A 24,628-nucleotide genomic window follows, 5' to 3' on the forward strand; every position below is an offset into this window, starting at 1 on the left:
GCACACATCTTCCAATAGATGGAGCTTAGTCTTTTCTCCGAAACCGTTGCCGTAAAATGCCGATGATGCCGATGAAGCTGGATGAAGAGGATGATAATAATGATGATAATGAGGATAATGCCTGTTATTACGGGGAAGACGGGAAAGCTATTAGTAGGAGTTTCCAAGGAGGAGTCAAACCTTAAGCGTTGAGAAAAGTTTTCAACTTATTTTTTTCATCAACTTCTCTAGAAGCAAACTTTTCTTCATGTGATTAGTTAACTGTTCAAGCTTATATGTTGAGGTGAAATTTAAGCAATCTTGTAACCTGGTTTTATCCCTAAAACGGAGTCACAAATTTTGTCTACCTTAATCTTAAATCTGACCCTTTACACCATCTAATTGACCAATTTTTTGGCCTTCTTTTCAATTTACTTTTCTCTACTATTTTTGATACTCGTTTGTTTTTTCATTTCCCAATTTTTTGTTTACATCTTTACACCGTGAAGTGGTTTAAGTGAAATGCAATGTATACCTGCGATGCAAGCAAATCTACTAAAGGAGCTTCCAAACAGAGACGGGACTCCATTAATGCCGAAATTGCCAATCTTCGTGATTTACTGCCATTGCCATCATCAACTCGACAACGTTTATCCCAATTACAATTAATGGCATTGGTTTGTGTTTATGTAAGGAAATCAAATTACTTTCAAAATGGTAAGTAAACCCTAGTTTCACCCTTTCCCACCATTAGGCCTAACATTAGTCTCTTAATATCATCTCTAAACCATTCAATTAGCCATTATCGATGATCTAACTATTAATTTAACACTTTAATAGTGTTGAATCAATTGTTGTTGATATAAATTTCAACAAATCTCTGTTAGTTAAATCCAACAAGTGATCGTTTGTATATAAACTTACAAGTGACTTGTTGTCACATTTTCACCCATTTATCAATTGATTGTTGCATTAAATTTGATTTTGCGGTGAAATGGATTAATGTTGTAAAAGCGTAGGAAGGAATCGTAATGATAATATTTGATAAATGATAAATATTGCCCATTGATTTTTGAGCACAATCAAGAACAGTTGGTGGCATTTGAATGCAATTGCATTGTTAATGGAATCGTTTGAATACATAAGAGTTAGGAATAAAAAAGAGAGACCAATTAACAATGATGAAGATATGATGTTAAGTGGTTTACTAGAAGAGAGATGAGGATGAAAATGATGATGAAAACCAAGACATGTCAATCAATGTTTAAGGTAATTAAATTAATATCATTGTTATCATTATTGTTCAATGACAGCTCCAAACTAACCGTTTAAAAGACAACAAAAAAAAGCTGATGAATCTTATGTTACCTTTTTACTGAACCTGAGAAAATATGAATAACATTCAACATGAGAAAAGTGTTTTGTTTAAAAGTACCTTCAAGAGTTGATGAAGATAGTGTTGATGAAGATGAAGACGAAAGATATTCAAAAAAAAAGTTATGAAAAAAAGTTCATTGAGTGGTTACACAAAGAGCAAGAATTGTTGATCTGATTCGAATTGACATATTCAGAGTTCCCACAATAATCAATTCTGTTCACACAGCACAACAGGTGATCCTCTTATCATCATTTAATTTCTCCTCCTTCATCCCATCATTAGAATAATTTTTAATGAAAAAAATTCCAGACTCCAGAAAATTGAAAAATTCAATTTCCTAGACAAGACCAATAATGTTGAGCAAAATGAAATTTACCAAAAAAATGAAAAACAAAACGGAAAGAGGAGGAGGACAATGATGATAATGATGAATAAGATGAGGATGAAAATTGGATCAAAATTTGTGATTAATTTTGTAGTTTCATTTTCATATAAAATTTAATGGTAAATTGGTTAACCTGTCTCCTCCTTCTGGAATCAAGCTCTTGATGATTATCATGTTCATTGAACAATATGTTGATCATCATTTTGAACCTACCAAACGCCCTCTAATACACCAAATAGGTTGATATTTCAACCGTTTATAGTTGCTGTAACATTTAACCTGAAAGGTAAACCTGTAATTAGTTGGTCACTAGTCACTTGGAACCCTCTAATTAAAGTTAAATTAACTGATAGAATGGATAAGTTTACAGAGATTGAATCAAGGTTGATGATCATCCGATAATCATTAAGCAAAAGATGAACATTTTCTCAATATTTTTTCATTTCATTGTTTCCCATTTTATATGAAACTGATTCTTGAGTCAATACCACACATAAGACCACATCAAGTACCACAGGAATACATCCTCTAAACCTCATCCCCATCAACATCATCTTTTCACATTTACCTATTAGAATGCGTGAGAATAATGAAATACAGTTTAAGACAAAATAAACATGCATTTATGGGATGATCGAGACTCTTGCTCAAGGCAAGACATTTGTCTTCAATGTTTACCTCCTCCTCATCATCCAATCTAAAACCATTTGCCATCATCTTCATCAACATCATCATCATCATAATGCAATATCAAAAATATGTGAATCAATTATCCAATCATTTGAATGGCAAATTTTGGTCCATCTTGTAAATCACTTCAAAGCTCAACATTGAATTTACCATTTTTAATTGTCTCAAACTCTGTTACTGATTAACATCATTTTTACATGATAAATTCAGTTAAAACCCGCATTTCTTGATAATCACTTTTCTGTGGTTAGTTTACAATTTACATAATTACAGGTTCAATGCAACATTGAAATGTTATTTATCACTTTAAACCATCTTAATTATAGACATTAGTAAATCAAACAAGAAAAATATCCAATTGTGAATAATTAATTTGCTAATTTGATTACATTTTGAATTGCTTTTGCATTTGTTTATCGATATGAAAAGTTGCTCTTTATTGTTCCCATGAACATTCAATGTTTATGTTTACTTATTCACTTGACTAATCAATTTTTAGATTTGATTGCATTTAGTAAATCATTGGATTAATCGACAGTTGAAACAAAAGCAAAATTGATTGATTAATGAGTTTGTTTCAATTGTTTAATGAAAAGTGAGAAAACCCTTTTCATTGAAAAACCAATTCAATGAACTGATTCAGTTTAAAGTTGATCAATATTTACTTAGCCAGTTATTTTCATCCACTCAATCAAATTGCCAATGATAATCAATATTGATATTTTTATTGTAATATCAAGTTAGTCAAACAAAAGATATTAACAATAATAGCCATTGAATGAACAATTGAAAACTTTTTTCATCCCTTAAACGATAACAAAATTTTCACAACTCAACGAAATCGATACAAAAAATGATTTCAATATTTCCCATTCTTAATTGACACACAATTAACTTTTAATTTCATCCTTTCACAGCTTTTCGCAAACACGAGATTTCGCCCGAAATTCCGATTCCTCACTTAGGATTTTCAAAGGTAAGTAAACCTTAAAGTAAACCTTAAAGAAACGGAAAACTTGAAAAAATGAAATATTTGTAAATCTGTTTAATGTGATCAGTTTACCGTTAAAACGCTTATAAATCTGTAGTTACTGCATTTCACTGGTCAATCAAAGGTATTGATCTAAACTTGTAATTATTGTCCTACCTTTTAATTGTAGTTTTTGGTTACTATTCAACACAAGTTAACCACAGTATAAATGACTAGGTAGGTTTGCTGCTGTTTGTTACCTTTCCAACTCCTAATGGAAACTTTCATCATTACAATTTTAGTAAACCTTCAAAAGGTTCAAAATGAGGTAAAAAGAGCTGAAAAAAAGCAAGACTAGGCAAACGAAGGCAAAAATGGATGGATACTTCATTTGTGAAACATTTAGTGGATTCACTTGAAAACATTGTTCAAAGTGAAACACAATTAGCTGTCTAAATCTCTTGTATGTTATTAATTGGAAGCCCTATGGTTACATCCTCCCATAACCTCTCCACCCTCTCTTCTTGCCTTCAAGTAACAAAACAGTTTCCCCTCTCATCCTCATCTTCATCATTATACTCCTGATGATCGTTTTTTTATCTAAACTCATCTTCTTCTCTCTTCGCACTCTAAATCACTGAGAGAAGCAGCAAAGTGATTGTCAATCATAGCCAAAGCTAAACACAATTCAGAACATGATGAGTCTTCATAAATTCACTTACCTTCAGCTCATCATCATAATCATCCAATCTTGTATCTATAAGCTACAGAGTTCAGGACAAAAAAACAAGAAACAAATGAAAAAAAATGTAAAACAAATTGTTGTTTCATATTGCGCCTTCGTTAGGCCTTCAAAAGGCCAAAATTATCATTGGTGTTACCATTGCCAATCCATTTTCCTTGTGTGTGATTGCAATTGTAATTGTATCGTAAGACAACCAGAGAAGTGAATAGTTCACTTAATTTACCTTTCTTCTTGATTAGGAGATCCTCAAGGCAAAATCATAAACTCTCTTGTTTGTTTCATCCTCTATCTTCATCATCAGTACAACATACCTGATTAGCCCTACGGCAAAATTGAGATGATCAAATTTAATGTAAAAACCAAAACTACAAGAATGGCTAACAAGAAGAAAAATGGAAATGAAGAGAAGAGAAGAAGAGAAAAAAAAGTAAAAGTTATTTCTTTTCTTCTTCTCTTTTCAGGTAAAACTTAAATTCTGTGTGATTGTAGGGCAACAATTCTCATAAATGATATCAATAACGATAATAGTTTTAATAGTTAATTTACGGAAAGTTAATCACGAACCTGTGAACCTTCATTCCATCGCAAATATCCAGCGTTCCGGTTTGCTTTGACCATTAAGCTAATGATAAATGAAACCAAATTGTCATTGAAATTATATTTTTACCAATTGCTCTTCATATTGTACAAAAGTTCAATTGTTACATTCATTTTTTCAAGGTAATTCATTGTAGTTTTTTCCTGTTAATTTGATTAAATGAATAATGTAATCAATAACAAGATTAATGATTTTAATGATAATTGATGAAGTTACAGCTGTTTCAATCACAAATTGTGTTTTAAATTGTAAGGAAAGTAAATGTAAAAAAAGTACGAAAAAAGTTTGTTAAGTTTAACCAAAAACTGAAATAGTTTTGCAAAATTGAATATCAATACTGATAAATGATGTTTGATTGCGCTTTGTATCATTAACCAGGTAACTTCATGATGAGCATTACTAACGTGACTTAATATTCATTAAAGCGTATCCTTTGATTAAAACTTTTAATTCCAATTAGCTAAATGAAGAAGAAGAAAATTCGTTTCTTGTTTTTTTCTGCTCAAACAGGTAAAGCTGAGGATGAACAGAAGCTTCAGTATAGTCTTTGTATGCAAGTTTAAAACAATAATGAGTGAACAGGTGAATATAAAGTACAGGTGAAACAGACACAAAAAGAATTGAGAAAATGGTGAAAAAATTGAAGAGAAACAAAAAATTAGAAAAACAAAAAGTTCCATCAACATTCAGAAGCTCAGGGTTAAATGGAAAGTTGAATTTGCGCCATTTCATCGCCATCATTTCCAGGATAATTCAACTGTTCACCTTGTAATGAACAATTCATTGATAGTAATGAATAAAAGTGTTAAACTTATTGATTTGGCAAAAAAGGTTTTCCAGCATTTCTCCAAACCCTGAAGCTCAATTTATATCTATTAATGATTGAAACACTTTATTGTTAATATCATTGTCCATCAATATATTATCAATTAACTTTATCACGTTCAATTGAACAATAACAAAATATCAGTTTCAAGTTTTCCTGCGATTCTGATGAAGGATAACATTTTGAATATTAATTTTAATTGTCTTTTATCATTTCAGGCTCTCAGTGGATTCTTAATGATGATGACACAAAATGGTAAATTATTGTACATATCTGATAATGCTGCTGAATACCTTGGACATTCAATGGTAATTATATTTTAAATTGTTTTTTTTCAACATTAGTTTCAATCATTTGGTTATTGATTAACTAAAGTGATGAAAACATGAAAACCTTTTTGATTACATTTAATTGGATCACCATTTTGGTGAATGGTTTTGGCTTAAACATTTATCAATCAGATGAAATAAAAGGTTGAAATTATCAAAATATTTGATTCTTAATTTAACTTGAAGCAATTTAGTTACAATTATCATCATCTACAACATTTTAACTGACTTTAATCACGAAATTAGATTTGTTTTGTTGAAGAGAAGAGAAGTAAAAAATGTTTAAAAATGATGAAAACATGAAGATACGTTTCACTTGATTTGTGAGTTTTTTGTTCAAGTTCATTCAGACTTTTGAAGTTGAACAAAAATCTTTTCATCTTCAGTTATCGTTAAGATCAAAGATGATGAGTTGAGGTGTTGATCAAGTTCAAAATTTCATCCAATGAGAGTAGAAATGAAGAGAAATTAAAAAATGTAAAGTAAATGGAACGTCTATCAGGATAAAATCAATTTTCAGGCGAAAATCGAATCAAACTTTCCTTCTTTATCGTCCTAATGAATATCATTGAACTTGATTGAATGAGTTTAGAAAAAGTTGTTTAAACATTTCCATGATTGGTGCAACTTCATATTGATCAGATTTCCCTGATCATGGAATGTGAAATTTTTCCCTTTTCTTTGATGAAAAAAAGTAAAAGTAAACATTGAGTTGAACCGGAATCAGTTTTGTAATTTATTCAATAATGTTAATCCATTGGAGGATGATGATCATGATCATCAGTCTTTATCATCATCATGTTTTCATCATCGTACTCTCTCTCTTTTCCCTCTTCATTCATACAACCTGAATGAACCCGGATCTAGAGTGGGGTGAGAGTGGAGGGTGGTTCTCCCTCCCTTCTCTCTCTTAATTTTTTGAGTTTGTTAAATTTACTAACTGATGAAATGGAAACCTCAGAAAAAAAGTGAACATTTTTCCTCTCAAATAAACAGAGAGTCAATTTAATGTATTAACCCTGAGGCTTGTATCTTGTAAGTAAACCATCGTCTGTGTCTGTACGTTTCACACTCAATCTTGATAGGATCAATGATACAACACAGTGAGCATCAATCCTTGTCAGAAATGATCTGAAACAAAGGAACCTAAAAGTTGGAAGAAAAACTGATTTAAAGTAAAAAAATTGAACGGTCAACAACATTGATTCAGATAATTTCATCTGCAACGATAACACCTTACATTGAACATTGCCTTTGTGAATATTTACTAGGCACACTCCTTGACTTCCCACTGGGACAGTAAATGTAACAATGTAATACTAAAATGGATATTTCATAAAGTTCATCAAAGTTAAGGAAGAAGAAGATGAAGAAGAAGAAAGAAAAATATTTGTTGCACTGATAAAGTGACCCTCTCTCACCACAAGGGGCCTCCTTCATTACCTCAACTCTCTCCCACTCTCTACCTTTGCTTCACCCTCCTTCTCATCATCTCTTCATCTCTTCTTGACCAACGTCCATTCCAATGGGTTTACCTTGTCTTCTGTCAAAATAATGTTTCAGTTCAATCTTTTCCTAAATTAGTTACGCTTTCACTCCCTTCAACCTTTATTGTAATTTTTTGTGTTCCTCTTTTTTTTTACCTTTGATTTCAACTATTTAGTAAATTTATCACTTTATAACAGCTAAAGGGCCCAATGATATTGACCCAATCAAGGCGGTCTGTAAAACTAATCAATTGTACTTCTCATGATTGATGCTGATTGTTTTGTTACTATTTTGTTTTACCTTAATCTGCTTTCATTTGTTAACATTCAACTAATGATAATCATGTTTGTTGTCATTTCATTAAAACGCTTGAAATTAATGTTGAACCTTTTGAAAGGCAATTTCCTGAACAAAAACTGAAACAATCTTAATTGATTGTGAAAAGACAGTTTATCAATGAATAAAAAAAGAGGAAAAGTTTGAAACTTTTTCTTCCAATTTGTTCAGTAATTGATTTTGTATAGTCGGCTATCAATTGAATAAATTTGACAAAAGGTCACCTTTAATCTTACCTAATTGACTGTGAACAGGTTAATTAGTTGTAAGCTTGTTGAAATCAAATCTCATGTTGAGCGATAAACTTGGATAATTGAGGTTGTCCATTCGTTACTAGCTTTTTTTGATGGTCACAGTGTGGTGTCCAGATGCATGCTGGCTAAACTTGTTTGGTTAAGACGCACTTCATACATCAACATTGTTGATTAATTAGAATGAAATTTGTATATAAAAATTGTTACAGTTAAATTGAGATGAATTGCAGATTTATTTAAAACAATAACACCAACAAGATATTAATCATTTTAACACTTGATAATTTCATTAGATGCTCAAGCTGTTCCCTGTTTTTCATCACTTGTTGCTAAATGAAATACAAATTGAAATCAAATTGGGTTTGCCCTTTCCAATATTTGTATTACTCTAGGAGTGTTCATTGATAACACAATTTGCTACCATTAAGAGTAGTTGCTAGTAGCATTTACACTTGTTCAACATTCATATCAAGGCTAGTCAAATGGTTCATTGATGGTGTGTAAATGTATGAGGAGAGGTTGATTCAAAAAATATAAATGTTGATGAAAATGATAAACGGAAGCTTCGAATGAAAATTATTTGAAATGGCGAGAAGCCAAGCCTAACAACTGAACGAACCCAATGTAGGATAGTTGCATCGACGCCTTTACCGATAAAAGCATTGGCCTAGTAAAGGGAAGCAAACTACTGAATTACGGTTAAACAATTTTTACGAGTTGTAATTGAATAAATAACTGGTCCAATGTAATTTGCATGGGTCAAGGGTAGATGGATTGGAAAGGAGGAGGAAGAAGAAGGTGTGAGGAGTTAAAGGGGTGGCATGTTAAATGGTAGCTTCAACAGGGAGATCTGATTATAGGTTTTCAATGTACACCTAGGTAGTTCAGGTGAGAAGGGAAAGGGCAGAGAAGAAAATGTTTTTTTTGCCCTTTTCTGCTCTGTTCAACATTTGTGGCTTAAATGACCATTATTACAGTTAATGATTACTTTCAATATGAACCATTATTTTTGAAAAATGGCTGTTTTTTGCATCGATATGAACATTGAAATTAGGTATCAATGTGGTGTTAATTTTTGTGTGAAAACCAAACATGGCAACCACTTACAATTGTTAGATTAACGATAATGTTCCGGCATTGTCTAGTGGTTAGGATACCTGGATCTCAACTAGAGTAGCAATCGAGTTGATTTTTATCAAAAGATCAAACATTTAAAATTAATGGTTTGCTATTCAGATCACAAAAATATCTGTGATTATGCTTTATGATTGACTTGAATTGTTCAATTTTTGTTTACATCCAAACAGTTTTAGTCATCAAAGTTACCGACAGATAAAGCAATTTTTTAGCAAAAATTTGATCAAACTGTTTAGTCATTTCAACCTTTTGTCACAATAATAATGCAAAATGAACTGATAATGTTGATTCAACTTTTAGTCAAAGATTCCGAGTGAACTATGAACGAGCGAAAATTGTAATCTTTGATTAAATGAAACCTTTTTAAAATGTAACTTTTAAAATTTCTTGTCACAATAATAATGCAAAATAAGCCGAAGATGTTGAGTTTTGATTTTATTTTTTTTTACTTTTTCTTTATTCCAGGAGGAATTACTCATTCATGGTGATTCAGTCTATGACATTATTGAGAAGCAAGACCATCAAACAATTCAAAATGAATTAATGAGACCACCTAATCCCCTTGGAAACAGTTTGGCCTCAGATAACAGACTTTTCCTTTGCCGAATGAATATATCTCGCAATGCTCGTCGCCAGATGAGATTTGGCGATCAAAAGGTTGTCCTGGTTCAGGGACATTTCGTCTCCTATTTACCTTTATGTACAAGCAATGCACCCGTCTTTTTAGCCACTTGTACACCAGTTGCAATGCCCGAGACAAGAGAGTGTGTAGCTCAAGGAAATACAACAGTGTTCACCTCAATTCACTCGTTAGACATGAGATTCATCAATCTTGATCGAAAGTAAGTAAAACATTTCTCATGAAATTTCCAAACCAAAAAGTTCATCAAAAAAGCAAAGCTCAAAGCAAACCTCAGCCAACAACCAAAAAGTTATCAAAAAATTGAAAACTATATTTTCCTGCCATAATATGATTCTATACATGATAATAATATTTACCATTATAACATCTTTACAGGCTTGGCCTTTCTTAATAGCAAATCTTTCTTCATCAGTAACAATCATTTCTTTTCATCTTTCATTCATCATCATCAACATCATCATCATCCTATATCATCATCAAGTCCTATAGTCTTTAAACTTTACAATCCAATTAAAGTGGAACAGCAACAAAATGTTCAATTGTTATAACAATTGAACAAAAGTTTCAATACAATAATCTCAAGATAACTTACTCTTCCTCATCTTATATCATTTCCCTCCAAAAAACCGTTATTTCTTACCTTAATTTCGTGACTTATGTCAATGTTATTCACTTGTAATTTAAATCATAGACATTGTTAGTTGATAAACCTTTTTACCTTTAACCTTATGTTAAACAACAAAAAGTATATTTGGCCATTCACATCATTACTATTGTTATCATTATATTGCCATTATATCATAACTATTATTGTTATCGAAAGGCTGCAATTATTATCATTCTGTACAATTTAATATTGACATGTTACGCCTTCTTATCCAACAATTTATCCAATTACAGTTGATGGTTTCATCCCATTTCAGTTTGAAATTACGCCTTTCATTACTAAACATAATAACATCTGAACAACTCAGACGGAAGTATTGAGTTGGAAATTTCATTTAAGGTTCATTTTGTTGAAAAGTGTAACAAAATGATTCAAGACAAGAGTTGTTATTGAATAGGGAAAAATATTTTCTGCTTTTTGGTCAACCGATCAAGTCCAATTAAAGCCGCCTTCAACTTGCATTGAAATTTGGCTTTTTTTGTTTTGTCTAAGTTCCCATGTAATATATGATGATGATGATGAAGATGCGTTTCACCTTTGACACGAAGTCAAGGTAAAAAACTCATGTTAAGGTTGTTAAAAGTCACGATATTTTGGTAAACTTTGACTTGACCTTGTCTATCCATTTGTTTTCGTTGATCATCAATTTTATGATTATCATTATTTTGTATTTACCTGTTGTTATTACACTGGGTTGGCCCTTAATTTCAATATTTGACATTTAATTTCCCATAAAGTTCAACTTTCAATATTCATCATTATTTAGGTTTGGCTTGGAAATCTTGAAATCGAGAAGAACAAGAATTTTCTTCTCTCTGTCTTTCAAGATTTTTCATCTTTTTCATCTTCTTTCAACTTTTCTTCTTCTTTTCATATGATGATAGATTCCTTTCTTACCATCAGAATCGTGATCATCTTTCCTTAACCATGGTTAACTTGATTGCTTTACAAATTACCTTGCTAATTTGAAAATTGTAGTAACAAGAGTCAAAGACGGCTTTGTGATTCAATTGCAATTATTGATATAAATAAATGTTACTTTTGTTTACATACATTTAGACGTTGTCTCTTCAAGTCCGTAATGAATGGATGAGTAAAAATTACGCTCAGAGTAAAAAGATGATCATGAGAAGGAGGATTTAATGGTTAGCTAAATAATCCCATCGGGCAATGAAAACATTATTCATTAAAATATCAATGTAGCGACCTCACAAGAATTGCCATTATTGATAGCTTTACATCGAAATACATTTTTTCAATTTTACCTCATTTACTAATTGTTACTTCAATTATTGATTGGAAACAATGAAGTCTTGATTGAAATATTAAAACCAGGAACAAGCATTGACTTTAGATTCAATTTTTTTTGTATTTTAAACCTTTGATTGAGTCACGATTAATTGATTGATTAAAGTCAATTGAACAATTGAGTCAAGCATCAACTAAATGAAACTTGAAATGTTAAACAATTGTAAAGTGCGCCAAGAAAATTTGATTAAAAATTGTGATTAAAAAAGGCCTTTAAGGTAAACAAATGTAAAGAGGTAAATTGAGGTAAAGAAAACAATAATCAAATAAACAATTAAAGCTACTATTAGGTCAACAGTCGAGTCTAATTATAATTCATTATTGATGTAAATGATGAGGTAAATGATGAAGCTAAATGATGAAGCAAATGATGGAAACGATTAACATTACCATTTAGAGGATCATCTGTTTCCTTTTCCTTTACTTTATCAATTTTTGGTTACTTTACCAGATTTAATTTGATTGTTAATCATTTCAATGAAAAGACCAGAAAAGACATAAAACTTCAGCTGTAATGAAACATAATGGATGTTGAACAAAGGCTCAACGTCTTACCTTATTCACTCCCTCGTCTTCCTCTTCACTCTTTCCCATCATCTTCATCTTCATCATTATCATCTTATTCTTTTAATTTCATTTACATCACGATTGTTTTAGGTCGATCTCTTTCCAGCTTGTTTTCGTTGTCTGTTAACGGCTCGGGGCCAACATTACGAGGTTTACTGGAACACTTAACTTGCTCTCTCTTTCATCTTTTTTATCATCTCTTTCTAAATCATCTTCTTCTTCTTCTTCTTCTCTCTCTCTCATCACCGGTCACCTAAGTCGTGATGTATAGCCTGAGGTAATGAATTACAGGATAAATATTAGCCGATATGTTTCTTTGCTTTTATTATGCATAAGATGATAAGCTTGTACCTGAGATGATAAAGATGGCGATGATTATTATGATGATGATGATGATCGAAATGAAAATGAGTGATATCCTTTTGGAATTTAATTTTACGGATAAAATTAGAATGAACTGTTCTCAGTTCTTCTTAAACATTGAGTTAAACTTTCTTCTTCTTCTTCATCATATTCAGTAATCATTAAAATAATTAGTACAAACAATTATGTTAAATATATTAAACATTAACTCATAACTGATGGAACATGAAAATTGTTTATTCAACAACACTGACCTTAGAGCTTTGTTAATGTGAATAAATCACAGTAATCGTTATTGTTATTATCAATATTTTGCCTCTTATAATTTATTATCAACATCATTATTGTTTCTTGTTTTTACTCTGTTGGTTATATCATGTAAATTGCGTTAGAAATATAAATCGCTTGGAATTGGTTACAATTTAAAATAATCATTAAAAGAAAATGTTTTCTGCCTATTTATAGATTAGTTTTAAATTAATGAACATTTTTATTGCATTTAGTTTTTTATATTCAATTGTTTAAACAATTTAAAAAGCCCTCGCTTTGAGCTATCGTCTGACAATTTATGGAAAACAAAATTGACTAATGAGCGCTTCTTTCTTTCTTTGTCTTTCTTCTCTTTCTTTTAATCCTTTCTAGTGGAGAGTTTTATTTGGGTTATAATAAGAGTACAATTAATGGACTATCTTGGTATGATTTAGTTCATTGGGAAAATTTACGTGAAGCTCAATCGAAGCATCGTTTAATTACCCAATCGGAACAAGAAAAGTCTTGTATATTACTGTTAAGATTGGAGACTGCTGATCATCGATGGATTTGGGTTCACAGTGTTTTACAGTTTAGAGATGCCAATGATGCCTCCCAACAGCCAACCATAGTCTGTACTAATCAAGTATTAAGGTGAGTAATTGCTTCTTTTGTGCCTCTTGTATAATCGAAATATCATTGTTAAACTGTAACAATTTAAAATGTTTTCGTTTCCTTATTTTTTTTATCTCTATATCTACAGTGAAAAAGAGGCAACAGTAATGCGTGCAAATAATTGGCTTTACCAATTTTACTCGCTCCATTCAAAGATGCATTATGGTTTAACTGGATATGAATCTCATCCCTCAGCAACCCGATTAACTTCCCTGTACCATCATCCACATCACACGGCTGCAACAGCTGCTGCTGCTGCTGCTGCCGTGGCCGCTGGATCCACGGCGGTTGCTGCTGCGGCTGTAGGTGCTGTAGCTACGGCTGCATCAGCAATGACCGCTATGACGGCCGCTGCTGCTGCTGCAGTTCACCACCATGCTCATGCCCATGTCCATGGACATTCCAATGGTCATGGACAAATTCACTCACAATTAACCTCATCCAATTATCATCATCACCATTCTTCATCACCTTCCACAAATGGTCCAACCATTTCTATCTCTGATGGCTGTTCATCTGCTACACCAACCTTGGTAACATCAACAAGTGTTCCCTTAGCACCTGTAGCTTATCCAGCCAGCCTTCATTCAGGTAACATTGGGCCCATTAATGGTACCACACCTCATCATCCTATACCAGCTCATCCACATCATCCTTATCATCACCCGTCGTCTGCAGTTTTACAATACTCACCTCAAGCAGGAAGCTTACCTTATCCTACTTTTGTTCCGGTCTCATCAGCATCAATTCCTGAACCTGAATCTTCCCGAACTTCATCATCTGCACCTTTAGCAGTTAAAAGATCGCACAATTCATCATCAACATCATCAAGCTGTCATCCTGTGGGTGCCTCCATACCTGTCATCTCTACAAACTCTGTTACTACTTCTGGTGCAAATTCAAACGGTAATAGCAATAATAACTCTAGCAATAGAGATTCAAATAATTCTCAACAAACAAATGGTGATCGTAATCGTAGTGAACCTGAAACTGAAGAAGAACCTGAATCACCCGAACCAAATGCAAAAAGGGTTAACCATGGGCAGCATCATCTCCCACCTCCACCTTCTTCAACCTACCATCATCCACGAGCATCAACCTTTACATATCCTGCAACTGGAATGTTTGGAACCACAGCAAGTTCCGGTTACCCTGGAATGTCAGCAACAGACTTGGGAACGGTTGTTCCAGTTTCCAGTTATTATGGATCCCCTCACCATCCACATCATCCCCATCATCATTTACATCAACACCATCATGTTCACCATCATCAAGTGTTAACTCCAGTTGCCTCCTATCATCATGCTCATCACTTTCGCACACAAAAACAATTGAATCCAACCCTGTTAGACTATGATATGGTTGAATCAAATGGTCCACCCATGAGTTCATCAAATGAATTGATGGATTCAACCGGAGCCTCGTCACAATCAACCCTAGCCTCAACCGATGAAATGACCAATTTAGTTTCCCTTGGTTCATCTTCATCTGTTGCTGCAGCAGCTGCTGCTCTACTCAAATACTCATCTCACTATCACCATCATCCTTCCGAGACATCATCATCCGGATATTATTCACTTTCATCTCCATCCTCATCATCCTCAGATATTGATCGTTATCAATCTCGTAAATCTCCTCAATCAACAACTTCTGACTATGGAAGTGGAACTTCATCACCACCCTCTTTATCATCTTCCTCTTCATCTTCAGCCTTTGAAAAACTTCCAACTCTAATGCATCTTAAAGAAGAACCCTTTTTAATGTTGACTGCTTCTGGGAATCCCATGGTAACTTCAAATGAACAACTTCAATCACCCGATCAAATATCCAGAAATAATTGTTGGTCCAATTATCCAACTTATACAGATTTATCATCTTCCAAACCAAGAAAAGGTTCAAGTCACCATCCATCTCATCCTCATGAATTGTATCATCATTCATCAATTGAAACCTATAATCATTCCAGTCATAATACTCATCATCATTCAGCCCGTCATTTTCATCCTCATTCATCTTATCAATTTTCAAATTTATCATCTGAATATGGTTCTTCACTAGTCAATCAACAACTTTCAATGACAAATAATAATAATAATCATCATAATTCATCAAATGGATCAGCTAAATCAGCCAAATCATCTATATCTTCACCTTCTCCACCATCCGCATCTACACCAACCACATCAAATAATTCATCAACACATAACTCCTCCTCATCATCTTCATCATCGCCTCTTGGTTCATCATCTTCATCAAACACACCTTCCTCACCATCATCTTTACCAAGGGGATCAGGTTATGATGGTTCATCTGGCTCAAGAGGAACCCATTCAAATAGCCAACGTTAATTAATCAATTGACTTATATATGTATAATTACTTAATTATTTTACACATCTTTAAATAAATAATATACAAGTTAAAATACAAAACAAAAATGTCTAAAGTAAGTGTTTCGCGTCGATGGCAAGCCGACAAATTAGCGACCAATAAAACGACTTTAAATCATAGCTCGGGAAAAAGACAAAAATGCAAATTAAACTTTCACACCATTAATATTGAAATTTACTGAAGTTAGCAAGAGTCATTGATTTACCGAAGATAGCAATCAACCCAAATTGCAGTGTAAACCGCAAATCAATGTTAATATTACTTTAAAACATCATTACTATGTACAATCAGTGTTACCGTCTTTAAACAAAAAAACCAATATTAACATTCTTGTCCAATGTAATAGTTGAGATTCAATGATATTAACATTTAAACACGGATATAATACATAAGTTAAAATTAAGGTTGAAGGCCAACAGGAGTTGACCATGTAAGTAAGGATCGATTAAGGGAACAATTGAAGAAGCTAAGAGAAGGTGAAAAGACAGCAAAAGATGATGATAATGATGATCAGTAGAAAGAAGAAGACGAAGATGAAAAAGAAACCAAAAGAAGAAGAAGAAACGAAAGAAGAGAAAAAGAGAAGAAAAAGTCTTAAAGTTGAATATGAAGACCAATAATTATGTTGGTACAACAACGAATGTAAAAAAAGTGGACATTAAAATTGGACACAAGTACTGTGATCCAGGAGCTGGACTGTACCTTGAGATGATATCGAGGATAATAATAATAATAACGATGATACTGATGATGATGATGATGATGATAGTGTTGATGCTATGAAGACAAAGATCAACAAAATATGAACATGTTACAATGGTTTTAGTTACTAATTTCATCTTTTCACTCATTTCCAGTCTTTACATTTTACTAGCAACAAAAAAAACATTTGTGGTTAACAATGAAAACAGTGAATTACATGTATTGTCCAAGCAAATTACCCTCTAACCTGGTCCCTCAATTTGACCACCAAAGGTACTAATTGTGCAGAGACTTTCAAATCTCAATAATTGATTATTTTGATTCCCACAAAAAAAGAGATTGAACAATTAATGAATACGGAAAGGTAAAGTTAAACTGAAAATTCAATGTTGAGATTGAAATGCGGATACAAGTGAAGAGAGTAAGAAAAAGAGAGAAGAAAAAAAACGATCGATTTAACAATGATCCTATAAAAAGATGATAAAATGATGAAAAAGATGATGAAGAAGATGAACTTGTTTATAGGCTGTTTAAGAGCCAATTCCGGTTTAAATGTAGCGCTATAGATGAGGAGAGACGCAATGAGAGAGGAAAGAGTCTGATGATGAGAATGATGATAATGATGAGAGGATCGTTTCGCAGGTAAAGGGGCAAAATGATAAGAGAAAGAGAGAGAAGAGAAGATCCGTGTTTTCAAGTGATCATTAAAATTGATCACCAAACGGCCATCTCTCAACCTCTCTGTTTTACACCCCACATTAGCGGCCCACTTTATTTCAATCTAATACTTTGGTATAATTGCTGTACATTGAGAGATGAATGAATGAGGCAAAAAATGTTCAAACCATTGGCTGATCATGAATCAAGATTTAAAGATAGAAAGTGAATGAAGATGCAAAAACAAGATACATCCATGGTAAGTTTATTGATAGATGATGATAATGATGATAGTTTTACAAATAATGATACTTTACAATTTACTACTTGAAATGTAGCTTTTATTACTTTCCATTTTCCAAATAATTACCATGATAGCATGATTGGTTTGATAATGAGAATGAAATGTTGAAATGAAATCTTTTTGTTTCTTCCATTGTTATTACATTTTCACTAGACATTATCTTGATAATTATTGATTGTTAAAAGGTAATCATTTTGAAAGATGAAAGACAGAAACAATCAGAGAAAAGAATGTAAAATGAAGCGAAAAAGTTGATTAAAGTAAATCACGAAATCAACTGATTAACAATTGAATTAAAAAGATGAATTACTGTAAAGGAATGACTTGTTTTTTTTGGTTTGTTTGGGAAGAAACTCGTTTTGCTGTTTGACTGTTAATTTGCTTTCCTTTTGTTAACCACAAATTAATGTACAAAATGAGTTTTTGTTTCAATCTGCTTCTTCTTCTTCCCTCATCATCATCACCATGTTCAGATGTATTTGGCCAATTTGAAGTCTAATTAAAGTTGAATTGTGGTTTTGACGCATTTGTTTCAGTTAATCTATTACAATTGAATTCCCACTCCCAGTTGCTCGTCTTTTGTTGTTAACCAATTCCACTTCACCCTCCTCCTACAAGCAGGGCAAACCAGGGCTACAAGCTTTATGGGAGTGACCAAGGGTCATCCTCTTCTGTGCACGTCTTTTTGTGGTCAATTGAACATTACGAGCTCACACTTAACATGGACATTCAGGCAAACCTAGTTAAGCTTCCAAGGAAAGGTTAAAGGTTCACCTTACAGTGGCTCAACGGAAAAGTTGGAAATCACTTTTTACAGCAACATCGATGCTCTCTATTGGAATCAATGTTCATCTTTGTTCATCAAATTTACATTTTCTCTTCTTCTCATGAAAACTCACTTACATGCTGAAACCTGTTCATGTCAATGTTGTAGCTCAACTATAAATGGCTTCAAATGAATTCAAGTTTAACTCGTTGAATGTACGATACTCAAGATGAGTTGGTTAAAGCTGGAAAATATTTTTTCAAAAGTTTCTCTTTTCTCTCTTTTCCACCCTTTTGCTCATCAATTCAATGAAAATATTTATTGATGAAAATGCTCAAGTTATTGAAATTTTCCTCCATTTTCATTATTATTCAATTACTCTTTATCAAGATGAAAAAATTACTTTCGTTGAATTTGCTCGCTTTTAACCTTATTTTATATTCACTTTTGTAACTAAATTTTAACCTTGAAAATGAGTGAAGTTATCAAATGAAACATTTCTGAATGTGTTGAAAAACTCATCATCATTGATGGAATCAAGATAATCATGTTCCTCCTCCTTATTCACCTTTATTGAACCCAAAAGCCTTCTCAATCAGGCAAAATTTACACCAAAAAAAGCGTAAAAATTGAGTTTAAACATTCAAAGCTTCACAACTTCCAGACTGTTCAGACAGATAAAAAACATGAAAAAACGAAGAAAAAGTTTCGCTATTTTACGATAATTGAAACGTTTATAATTACCAAAAAATCCAACCCACTTCATCAGCTAAAGACAAAAGCAAATCTTATCCAAACTCAACTTGAACTCAGTCATTCAATTTTTATACTTTTGTTCAAACTTCCAAAACTTCTGAACAATTCTTGCTCAATATCACCAGAAAACTGAACAAATTCAAAACCGACTTAAACTCAAGTAAAACTCGCATTTTGACCCTTTTGTATCTCATTACCGGCAAATCAATTGAAATTAATCATTCTTAATCATCTTGAAACATTATTATAAATGTAAATTGTTAACTCTTTTCATCCTGCAATGAGCTTCATATGATTGATGTTGAAAGAAATGCTTTGCAAGTGCATTAACGATGAACATTTTGCTTAACCAATCCAATTGCTAATTAACTTGGACCATTTTACATAATTCAAAGTCACATCTTTGTTGATCATAAATCGTTTAATTTACACAAACATAATCATCAAATTGTTCATTAATCATATTCTCATAAATAGCATCGAATTTAACTGTCAAACATTCCCTTTGTTCCAACTTGAATCATGATAATCATCATGTTGTTGATCATCGTTATTATCAAGCAAATTATTTGCAATATCAAATCTAATTAGAACCAATTAAGATCAATGAGCCGCACCTTATCGGCAAATTGAAGACTCTTTAGTGACTATTTGCTTTCATTGTAATATTTTTTTTCACTCAAATTTTCAAACTTGCCGCAAGGTAAATGATCAATGTTAATCAATTACAAAAGTCTGCCAATTTGTTCATCAAATGAACTGTTTGATGAAAAGTCTTGTCAGGTTTTTATAAGAAAATGTGAAATTGAAAAGAGATGGAAAAATGAAAGGAAAACAGACTTAAATGACTTTTAATTGTTTCCTTAATTGTTCATTTAATGCAATTATTTCTTACAAAATTTGGTTCGGGTAAAGGTGAAGATAAACTGTTGTTCAATGTTGTTCAATAACATTGTAATTATAAGGTAAATTATTATCTATTTAAGTGTAATATTTTCAAATATTGGATCATTTAATTGTCGATAATGGCCTTTACCAAGTTATCAATTTCAGTCTAATAATCATAGGAAAAGATGGCCTTAAAAGAAAAGGCCATTTTTTTCGCTTTAAATATTATTTCTGTTTTTGACTTGTTTTCAACTTTTAATTTGCCATTTAGAGCAATAATATCTTTTTGAATGGTCTTTACGAGTAAATTGTCTTCACAATTAACTTATTGGCTAGACAGTTAAAGGTACATTAAGAACCACTAAGTTGAGCTTAAAAGTGCTTAAAGATGCCAGAAATTGAACTATTTTTCCTTCAAAATTATTCCAATTTGCTTTAATGATTCAATGATTATTAGCAGCTTTTCAACGCTTTCTGTCTTTCCAGTTGTAATTCAATGCGAAATGAGCAATATTGAATTCAATAATCAAGATTTGGTGTGAAAAGAGTTTCCTCTTTAGGTAAAAATTAATGTATAATTTTTTGAATTGAAAATACAAATAAAATGATAGAAACTGAAACAATAATAAAAGCCTTTTTGGAGTTGATTTGGGATGCTAAAGAGTGATGGATTTGAATCAATAAATAAATTAGCTGAATATTTGATGAGAATTGTTCTGCAATGACTTAAGCTTTAAGTTCTGATTCAGAGATGAAATTATCATTGATGTGGAAGAATCAAAAGCTAAGTTGTCAACCATTTATTCAAACTGCTACTAAATAGACTCAATTAATGACTGATATTTTACTGATGATTTCCAATGATATAAGAAACTCTTGAAATTATATATTGAACAATGTAATAAATTGAGTGGCTATTGCATCTCCTGTACTCATGAGCCGCCTTATTAATAGGTTAATTTATATTTTACTAATGATGGCAATTCCAGGATTAAATTGGCATTTAACGTTAATCTGGTTTAAACAAAAAAACCAATATTAACATTCTTGTCCAATGCAATAGTTGAGATTCAATGATAAATATATGAGTTGATATTAACATTTAAACACGGATATAATACATAAGTTAAAATTAAGGTTGAAGGCCAACAGGAGTTGACCATGTAAGTAAGGATCGATTAAGGGAACAATTGAAGAAGCTAAGAGAAGGTGAAAAGACAGCAAAAGATGATGATAATGATAATCAGTAGAAAGAAGAAGACGAAGATGAAAAAGAAACCAAAAGAAGAAGAAGAAACGAAAGAAGAAAAAAAGAGAAGAAAAAGTCTTAAAGTTGAATATGAAGACCAATAATTATGTTGGTACAATAACGAATGTAAAAAAAGTGGACATTAAAATTGGACACAAGTACTGTGATCCAGGAGCTGGACTGTACCTTGAGATGATATCGAGGATAATAATAATAATAACGATGATACTGATGATGATGATGATGATGATAGTGTTGATGCTATGAAGACAAAGATCAACAAAATATGAACATGTTACAATGGTTTTAGTTACTAATTTCATCTTTTCACTCATTTCCAGTCTTTACATTTTACTAGCAACAAAAAAAACATTTGTGGTTAACAATGAAAACAGTGAATTACATGTATTTTGTTGATGTTCCTATCCAAGTTGATCCAAACAAAATTTTCCCACAAACAACCACCAATTGCCAACTATAATGATATGATATAATTCAAATTTTTGTACCAAACGTTAATAGTCAGTGTAACTATATGGATGCAGGAACAGCATGGAAGCCTTTTCAGGAAAACAAAAATTCCATCAGTTTTATTTCCATAAACGCAATCGACTCTTCCAATGTCCATAAATCGATTGCATGAACTTTTTCTGATCTTGACCATTGCTCGTGAAGACAGCAAACCCTTGCATTACTTTTGCATCAAAAATTCATTTCATTTGCAACGAATTCCAAGAAACTTTTTTTGCAATAATTCCAAGAATTCAATTCTTTTTTCACTTTTAACAAAACTTTCAGATTGTTTGCAACTCTATCAATCTCAATGAAAATAACGATTCTTTTCAGATGCAAAAAATGTCAATATCCATGAGCTAAGATTGATTCATTGATAGAATCGAAAGAAATGCATTTTTCAAAATCGATATTGTTGTTTATTTGAACCAGGAAAACTCAACATATTGAAAATGATTGCCATTTACTTATCAATGAGATTATCTGAAAATATTCACATTAAAAGTTGAATACGTTTGTTATGTTAAATGAATGAGAAAAAGGTAAATGAAAAAAAAGGTCGTCTTTGATATTATTAGCATTCTTATGTATAACATGGTTTTTTTATCATAACTATTTAATGATATACAAGGAATCCAATGAAGTGAAAGAGAGTACAAATCATTTTTCACAATGTTCATACCAGAATCGTGATTTACCCTGAAACGCCCAATAGCCACGAACTGTACCTTTCATTTAATCATTTCCCCTCTCATCTTTTATCTTCCTTTTCTTAACTTTTTCTTATTCTTCTTTCCTTCTCATCATCATCTTCTTGATGTATATCATAAAATCTGATTCGGTAAAGTTTATTCCGAAAGAAGTTGAACAAGATGAAAATGATGGCGAGAAGATGATGAAGATACGATTCTTTGTTGCATTATTTGGTTCTCTTTTTTTCTTCTTCTTCTTCTTCCATTACGATGACGATGAAGAAGAATGATTATGATAATGATAATGATGTTCTTACCATGTTGATACCATTCTATTATTATCTGTATTACATGAGATTACTGATAATACAAAAGCGCTTTTGAGAAACAACGAGTTTTCATGTTTTCTTGTTTTCCCTTGTCATTGTTACTGATCAAGTTTAAGGTTAAATGATGAGTTTTTTTACCTTTTTGTTGCTGTTACTTAAATCATTTACAAATACATTTTCAAACTAATTGATAAAACTAAATTTAATTGCAAAAATATGATTTACAATTAAAATCCTAAACAAAGTCAAGTGTAAAAACTGCTAAAAATTGTAAATTGAGTTAAGAGGGAAACACATTGAATAACAATTGACTTAAGTAAAGGTTAAAAGTCAATTGAGTTTACCATTTGATTGTAACTGTAATTTTGGACATGCAATGAAAATTAGCACAAAATTAAAGAGTTTAACAATCACAATGAATAGAGCATTTGAAGGCATTATTTGGTAAATAATAGGATGAGTTGCAAGGTAAAAGGTAAAGAGAGAGAGAGGAGAAAAGGTAAAGTCTTTGAAAGATGATTAGAGATGAGAATGATGATGATGATGGTGATGAACAACAATAACTAGAAGCAAGAAAATGATGATAAGGCACTCCTTAAAAAGAAATGGTGTTTTTCTTGAAGATAAAGCGATACCCTGTAGAGAGTAATGAGAATGCATCTTAAGACAATTTGTTACTGAATAAATTCTCGTTCTACGTTTAATACTATATAAATGTCTATTTATATTTGTATTATTATTTAACTTTTGATACATAATATGTATAATGGTTCCCACGGTTTACATCATTATTATATATAAACGCATATATCGCAACAATACCTTATGATGATGAGTAAATTGGATGAGAATCATCTGAACATTTGCTCAATACTTTTATCAGGTGCAAATTCAACTGTCAATGAGCAACATTTTCCTCCTCAAGTATTGGGATGAAGTTATTTCAACATTTTAATGAACATTGAAAGGATTGGAAATTTTGTCAAACTTTAAATTCTTGATCAAAATTTGATTGGAATTTTGGTTTTTGGAACTTTTTTTAGTTCTGTTTTTGAGTTTGCCATGGACAGTTATCATAACAATGAAGTTATGACCAATGAAAGGCAAGGTCAAGCGTTTCTTTTAATAAAGATGTTCACTTGAAGAACATGTTTTTCAGGATTTATTCATAAGTTATCTCAAGTCTATATGATCTTTGAATAGTCAGGAAAAGATGAAGTTTCATGAAGAGGTTATTAAAGGCTAAATGTAGATAATCTTGTCTTTAGTTGATCAATTTGTATTGACATTGAATTACAAACACAAAATCATCTAATTATAACAAATGTTGAAATTTATTTCAATTATTGAATCAAGTTTAACCAGAAAAAAGGTGAAAATGATTTTAAATGTAAATCAATTTAACATTACATTAATATCACAACAGCAAAAGGTTGAGCTTTGCAGGTTTCAACCTTTTGTTCATTTCCATAGAAATAGATTGAAGATTGATTTTTTTAAATTTGAAAGCTTATGGTTTGATTAACTTGGATTGTAATTAATGATAATAGTTGTTGATTGTGTAAAGGGTAAATAATTAATGGTTTAAAGTTAATCAAAAAGGTTAGACTTTGCAAAACACAAAAACAGAAAGTTAACCAGAAAAAACATTTTCACGAACCAGATTTAAATATACTTTGGTAAATCATGTTGATCATCATAACCATCTTGTTGATCATTAATCAGGCCAAATTGTTAATTCTCAACTCAACTAAACTGAACTTTATCGAAATTATTTTGTTCCATGTTCAGCGTT

General features: G+C 31.7%; 1 protein-coding gene across 1 annotated transcript; it reads left to right on the plus strand.

The window, feature by feature from the left end:
• Positions 1-223: 223 nt before the first annotated feature.
• On the plus strand, positions 224-16,025 carry dysf (neuronal PAS domain protein dysfusion). Its single transcript, XM_015935069.3, has 6 exons — positions 224-696; positions 3,350-3,408; positions 5,790-5,879; positions 9,581-9,957; positions 13,306-13,566; positions 13,676-16,025. Exons 1-6 carry the CDS (start codon positions 507-509, stop codon positions 15,933-15,935), a joined length of 3,237 nt encoding a protein of 1,078 aa, XP_015790555.1. The 5' UTR covers positions 224-506; the 3' UTR covers positions 15,936-16,025.
• Positions 16,026-24,628: the final 8,603 nt, after the last annotated feature.

This window comes from Tetranychus urticae, chromosome 1 (genome assembly GCF_039701765.1).
Source record: "Tetranychus urticae isolate SD_2017Ah chromosome 1, NJAU_TeUrti_SD_1.0, whole genome shotgun sequence".
NCBI classification, from domain to species: Eukaryota; Metazoa; Arthropoda; class Arachnida; order Trombidiformes; family Tetranychidae; genus Tetranychus; species Tetranychus urticae.

Coding starts and splice junctions, on each gene's coding strand:
- dysf (XM_015935069.3), top strand. CDS start 507: ATGTATACCTGCGATGCAAGCAAATCTACTAAAGGAGCTTCCAAACAG. Junction 3,409..5,789: donor CTCACTTAGGATTTTCAAAG/GTAAGTAAACCT, acceptor TTATCATTTCAG/GCTCTCAGTGGATTCTTAAT. Junction 5,880..9,580: donor AATACCTTGGACATTCAATG/GTAATTATATTT, acceptor TCTTTATTCCAG/GAGGAATTACTCATTCATGG.